Source organism: Ruditapes philippinarum, unplaced genomic scaffold (assembly GCF_026571515.1).
Source record: "Ruditapes philippinarum isolate M1 unplaced genomic scaffold, ASM2657151v2 ctg6359_1_1_1_1, whole genome shotgun sequence".
Lineage (NCBI taxonomy): Eukaryota > Metazoa > Mollusca > Bivalvia > Venerida > Veneridae > Ruditapes > Ruditapes philippinarum.
Genome location: NW_026858642.1, coordinates 65,756 through 72,608, shown reverse-complemented (window position 1 = coordinate 72,608; position 6,853 = coordinate 65,756). Strand labels below are relative to the sequence as shown.

General features: G+C 31.6%; 1 protein-coding gene across 4 annotated transcripts in view; it reads right to left on the bottom strand.

Moving 5' to 3' along the window:
* Nucleotides 1–2,969: 2,969 nt before the first annotated feature.
* Nucleotides 2,970–6,853, bottom strand: part of LOC132753812 (V-type proton ATPase 116 kDa subunit a 1-like) — a 42,671-nt gene continuing 38,787 nt past the window's right edge. For 2 of the 4 annotated variants that reach the window (XM_060744344.1, XM_060744346.1), the window contains 2 exons: nucleotides 5,187–5,198; nucleotides 2,970–3,102 (listed from right to left, as the gene is read on the bottom strand). In XM_060744344.1, the coding sequence (XP_060600327.1) occupies nucleotides 2,992–3,102; nucleotides 5,187–5,198 (123 nt within the window). In that variant the 3' untranslated portion in view covers nucleotides 2,970–2,991. The remainder of the gene's footprint in view (nucleotides 3,103–5,186; nucleotides 5,199–6,853) is intronic. The other 2 variants (XM_060744345.1, XM_060744347.1) reach the window with 1 other exon arrangement.

The window sequence follows — 6,853 nt, the reverse complement described above, 5'->3', positions numbered from 1 at the left end:
TATTTAAATTTCTATAGAAAAATCTTGAAATCCCCTTCAAATACATAGAAGCCTCAAATCCAAATTCAGTTCTTTTTTTGATGTTTCCAACTCCTAAAATTGACTATTTCTATAAGCTTTCTAAGGCAAAATCTATTGAACCATGTGAGTGTGTTTTCACAGTGGTTTAAATTCATTCAAATTGGTTAAATTTACCAAACAAAGGCTTGATGTACCCTCAAACAAAGGCCCAATTATGGATAAAGCATGGCTTTACATATCAATAATAATAAACTATGACTTAGAAATAAGTTAATAATTTTTCCCCTTTTACCATAAACCATTTTTTTTATACAAAAAAGTTCAGTGTTCAGCTAAATCAAAACGAATAAATATATATATTAAAGGCACTTTTTCAACATTTCAGGCACACTTCTACAAATGTTATTCTTCTGAAAAATTCTATTTTTGTCATTTATTGGTCTATTTAGACATAAAAAATTCAACTTCACTAAACAGTGTATTATTAAGTCTATAAGTAGTATTTTAAAAAACCATACAACCTTGATGTCTTTTTAAAAATAATGGGAAAACATGTCCCTTGACAATTTTTTTGTTTTTTTTCTTTGTTAATTTTAAAACTTTTTGTTGTGATTTTCAAACAATAAATTTTATCCTTTTTTTCAAAATTAAAGATTGAAAAAAAAAACCATAAATTAAAAGTTTTATAGAAACTAATATTTATTTTGGATGTAAAAAAATAAATCCTTTAATGTTAATTTAAATGTTTTTTTCAACCTTTTTTAAAAAATTCTTAAAAAAAACTGAACAAAAGGGAAAAAAAAATTGTAAAAGTGAAAACTTTTAATGCCTTTTTTTAAAAAAAAAAAATGCTAAAAAAAATTTTTAAAATTTTAAAATTTTATTAATAAAAAAAATGTGGCCCCGTAGTAGCATTTAATTGGTAATTTAAGACATACAAAAAAAAAACTAGCACTATTTAAAAAATTTTTTCACTTGGAAAAAGTAATTTAAAATAAATCACTTTTCAATTTTGGGATTTACCTAAAAAAATAGTTTTAAAACTAAAATATAGTCCATTTTCAAAAGCATTCCATAATAAAAAATTAGTCCATTTCAAAAAGATCCCCATGGATTAATTGTGAATCAAACACCAAAAATTCTTGGTCACATACTATTTTCTCCTCCAATGTTGGGCTCTCTGTTCCTTAATTGAAGGGGTCGAAAAAAGCCATCACCATGGTAAAACTTGCTCTGAAAACTCCACCCTGTTTAAAATATACAATCCCTTATACAATATCTTATTGACATAAGGTCCAGCCCCTGCTTTGGTGCAATAGACTTAATTTTTGAGTTAAATCTCCCAAAGATATTATGGAATTGTTTTCACTAGTTAAAGGATACAAAAGGTGTCTAGTTCTACAAATGGAGGGTTTTCCCCCTAAAGACTGTTGTAAATCTATTTTTTAAATTTCTTATTACATTATAAGTAAACCTGCAGTTTTTGACAACCCTTGAAATGCGCCTGTTTGCGGTCATTCTACAGGGTAAAACCACCATAAAGTTGATAAATATGACAATCAAATTTATCATTGTCATTATTATTTTTTGCAAAACAATAAGTAAGGAAAAGTTTACCAGTGAAGACGGAGCGTGTGCAGGAAAGCCGACAGCCCCTCCATCAACAGCAGTACAGCAATGGTCAAGGTCGCAAACACGGCAAATACGACAAAGATAAGTACGGCACCAATGTATGGTAAGTCCATAGTTAACGAAATACGGAACAACATACTCCATAGCACTTCAGACAATTCTGAATTAAAACAATAGACAGTTAAATATAGTCACTAAGGTAGACAAAGAAGCAAATCATAACTATCCATGACATTATTTACAGTATCATTATCAAAACACTATAATACTGAATATATAAAGATACAATACTCTTTAACTGAGATAAGGATTTAAAATTTTTTTTATTGCGTTTACACATGAAAGAATCCAAAGACGCTTGCCCAACTCGAACCTTCAGCAGGAAAAGACAAGTGGTCTGAAGAAGAAGACCTTAACCACGCAGCCACAGACGCACAAAACCGAGGTAAGGAAATATAATCTTCCATTCACTTAATACAAAAAAAAATAAAAATATTTAAATTTTAAAAAATTTTAAAAATTTTAAATTCAGAGGCACATTTTTTTCAGGTTAACAGAAAATTCCCTGCATGGGCCAAAACTGAGAAACCAAAACGGAGGTAAGGCAGTGTGTGAAAACACATCCGAGAACCCCGTACTCTTTTTGTGTGGGAAACTTGACCCACAAAATTTTATTACCCAAAATCAAACTGTAAAATGATATTAATAAAAAGCTTTATTTCAGGGATTTTTGCTAAAAAATTTTTTATCATGTTATTTAAAAATTATGTATAACAAAAGGGTCATGATTACAGATAGTCTATCCAGGAATGAAGTATAAACCAAGCTAAATAACCAAGAGAAGAAAAAAGGATTTATTGAACAGCTTTAACAGAAGCAATAATAAAAGTTTTTTGTTCAAACATAAAAGGGAAAAAAAACGATAGGACCATTTTATTTGCTAATCTTTATCCGTTTGGAAAAATCTTCATAATCATTTTTTTATTTTTAATCAAAATACCAAGGCAGTTACAATATATGCAATTTGGTTTATCTTAATACTAAAAAACCACATAGTTTAAAAAATTTTCAACACCCTCACTGTAAAGGTCATATGACAATTTTCCCAGCAATTATTTTAGAGGAAAATTTACAGTCCTCTCGGGCATTTTTTAAAAACTCAAAAACCAATGATTTCATCAATATAACTGGAAAATTTTCCTCTATGAGGAATGCGATTTTCTAATGACGGGGAACCTAGAGCTGTGGCGGGAAAAGATTTCAAATATAAAATTAAACCCATTTACCACTAGTTCCATTATCATGTACTAAAATCTTATATAATGGAAATCACGTAAACTAGATTGTTACCTCTTCTACTTCCTCAACCACCTCGTGTATTTCTATGGTCATCACAGCATCCCCAGCGCCACCATTGATAGACACGCTCACGTCAGAACTCTGTACTCCCTATATCATAAACAATTTCTATATTATACTGGTCATTTATATAAATATAAGCATGGTAAATGGTAACAAATCAGAGTGATGTGTATGTTTTAAATGATAGCACTGCAACTGATATTTCTGTGGTTAAACAGCAATAAGCTGGCATGTAATAATTATCAACAAATGGGAGTAATTTCTGGCAATCAAAATATAGAAAAAAAGCTAATTTCATCATTGATTTTAAATGCATCCCCTCATCTGTTCCCCAGTTGTATTTTGTGTACATTTCAGTAAAATATTGTTTTATTAAAATTTTGCAAAAAAAAAAAAAAAAAAAAAAAAAAAAAAATTCTATTAAATTATAGTTATGACACAAACATGTCTGGATTATAAAATTCAACGTTGAATATTTCAGTGTTTAACTTAAAGGCCCAACATGCCTCGTTAATGATTTTTTTCCTTTATTTTGGTATCTTGTTACAGTTTCCAAACAAATAGGCATTTGCCATACACATGAAATATCTCTTGTTTCTTTTGCTCATAATCATAGTGAATAAGTATTTTGTATGGAAGTCAAAATACTAATTTGTTTACATTTTGCTACATTTACAACTAATTACTGCACATTTAGCACTACTTTCTTGAGTTATAAAACATCTAACATGCTGTGAATACATGTTCAACATTTCTAATTGGATTTCTGAAGCATGACTGTGCCTTTAAGTTTTTTTCTTATTCTCTTGTAAAAGATGAAAATGTGAAATTCCTATTCTTATCATCAAAGACTGACATTTTAAAAATTATTCTGTTGGTTTATAGATTTATTCATCTTTTAATTCATAATATCACAAAAATCATAGATATAACAAAGTTAGTGTATACCCAGCTATTGTAAAATTAATCTGACAAATAAACTCAGAGAAAAGTAAACATGCAATTAGAGAACATTATTAATACCAGTAGGATTGTGTGTTATGGAAAACTTTTAAAAAGTCAAATATAAATTTTGTTCTAGTCTACTTATATAACAAGGGGAGGCAGGTTGGGTGGAGGTGTAAAGGAGGAAGCAAACCTTTTCTGTTTACAGATTTAACTTGTTCGTATGGATTCTTTTGAGATTTCAGCTAAGAGTTCTCATTGAAGTACTAGGTACTTATTTACTATAAATTTGAATGAAAGAAAATATGAGCCGCATCATGACAAAACCAACATAATGGGTTTGCTACCAGCATGGATTCGTAAGCGAACAGCATGGATCCTGATCAGACTGCGCGGATGCGCAGGCTAGTCTGGATCCATGCTGGTCGCAAACGCATTATGTTGGTTTTGTCGTGGCGCGGCTCATATTTTGATGATCAGGCCTTATATTGATAACAATTCAGGCTTCTCACTTCTCAGGGTACCACCAACAGGGTACAGGTGTTACATGCCATTGTGCGATGGAAAGTCAACACTGATTATTGTATGTGTTTCAACAGAATTATGTTTGGCTGTTCTGGGAAGAATTACTTAATTCATAATCATGGCAAATAGTGGATTGTGATTTTGAAAAAATTAGTCTATTGGGGACTGAGTAAACAATGGAAGATTTAAAACTCTAGAATCAGTATCAAAGTTCTTCGAAGATTTAAAACTCTAGAATCAGTATCGAAATTCTGCAATTGATAGAAAATCATCAATTTTATTTTGCAAGGCCTAGTCTGAATACTTTCCTGAGATGGCCAGAAGACTACTGAATCTACCAATAGGATTAAATTGATCAGAAATGGCATCTTATTCCTTATTAGAAAATTCAGTTTTTTCGGCAAAAAAAAAAAAAAAAAAATACAATAACCTGAAAAAATACAATAACCTGAAGCTGCAAACTACAGGTAATATTCTTTTCCAAATCTAATGTTGCTGAACTCCCCTTCCCCTAATCTGAGTGAAGCAGTCATCTTTACTAACAGGCATACAATAAAATTTCATAGACAGGTCTTAATATTCATAGACATTTGTTAATCATAATATTTTTGGGGTAAACTTATACGGTTATAAACTACATTGTACATGTATATTGTGCTGGGTGTGACAGCAGTGCTTTTACAGGAGGCCAAATATTTTACCTTTGCCGGATACTTGAATAGAACAATAATGTATTCTACAGACATTAATGTGATAACTAAAATACATATTGAGCCGCGTCATGACAAAACCAACATAATGGGTTTATGTTAGTAACTAACTATCAGTTTCTCTACTTGTTATATATTGTCAGCGAACAGCATGGATCCTGATCAGACTGCGCGGATGCGCAGGCTGGTCTGGATCCATGCCCATTATGTTGGTTTTGTCGTGACGCGTCTCATATGTCTCCATTTACAACAAGAGCTTGGTAATATAAATTTTAATTGGTGGTCAGTCAATCCATCTTAATATTACATCAGGCATATTAATTCAAATCATGTTAATTTTCAAGGTCACGATACTTATCTATTCACATGTTAATTTTCAAATTTACTGTCCCAAGCATATTATTGCTTACAAAATCATATAATATTCTCACATTTAAGTGCTTATTATTTCTTTTTACAGTTGGTTCTTCATATATCAGCATGAATTAAACACAACAAGTTAGACATTCCTACATTCAGTAGAAGTCTTGACCAGTATTCTACAAAACATTACCAACTTCCCCACATGTGTCACTTGCACTGGTGGAGTGAAACTGATTTTTTTTCTTCTTAATTCACCTATCAAGTTATCATCACACTGACTAACCAAAGAACCAGACGAATTTATACACTGCACTGATCTTAAGAAATGCTTAGAAGGCATGCTTTCTTTAGGTAACAATCTTGTCATATTGTAGTTTCTGCTCTACCTTAGTAACTAAGCTTAAAGCAGGTCAGGTTTAACTAACTTATCATTTACAAGTTTTTAATGGACAGCATGATCTACTTTTAATATTACATTTGACTAAAATATTTTTGTCCTATAGTGGCAAGAAATGGCATCAGCTCTGGTCCACCTTAACAGCCAATTAGACTTTTAGAAGGATATAGAAACAATTAAATAATCTAATCTATTAATTAACTTAGAAATTTGCTCCACCCACTGGCTTTGTTAATAAGAGAGACTGAATTAACTAAACTAGTACATGTAGAATTAAACTAGAACTGACACTGTCATGGCGTGAATACCCCCACATACCACTTTGTCAGAATCAACAGTGGCCATTTAGAGCTCTAAGACATTTTTTACCTCCCTGCCAAATCTGAGTCACTAAGCCAGTGCATTGCTAAGTTATGTATTCTACATAATTCAAATGTGAAAATGTCAAAATCAATACACTGTGGACAGGCATTCTTAAGCATTTGAGCAGACAAGCTTATTAAAGTAAAAGTCCCTGTGACCTTGACCTTTGACACAGTCACCTAAAAATCAATAGGGGTCATCAGTCTACTAGTCATAAACAACCTCATTACAAAATATGAAGACTGTTGACCAAAGCATTCTTATGCAATTGTGCCGAAAAGCTTTTTCTAGTCTAGGCCCCTGTGACCTTGACCTTTGACCCAGTGACCTCAAAATCAATAGGGGTCACCGAATGGTCATGTTCAACCTTCATGCCAAATATATAGACTGTGGGTCAAAGGTTTCTGAAGTTATTGGGCAGACAAACTTTTTTTTTTCAAGGCCCCTGTGACCTTGACCTTTGACCCAGTGACCTAAAAATTAATAGGGGTCATCTACTAATCATAACTAACCACCATGCCAAATATGAAGGCTG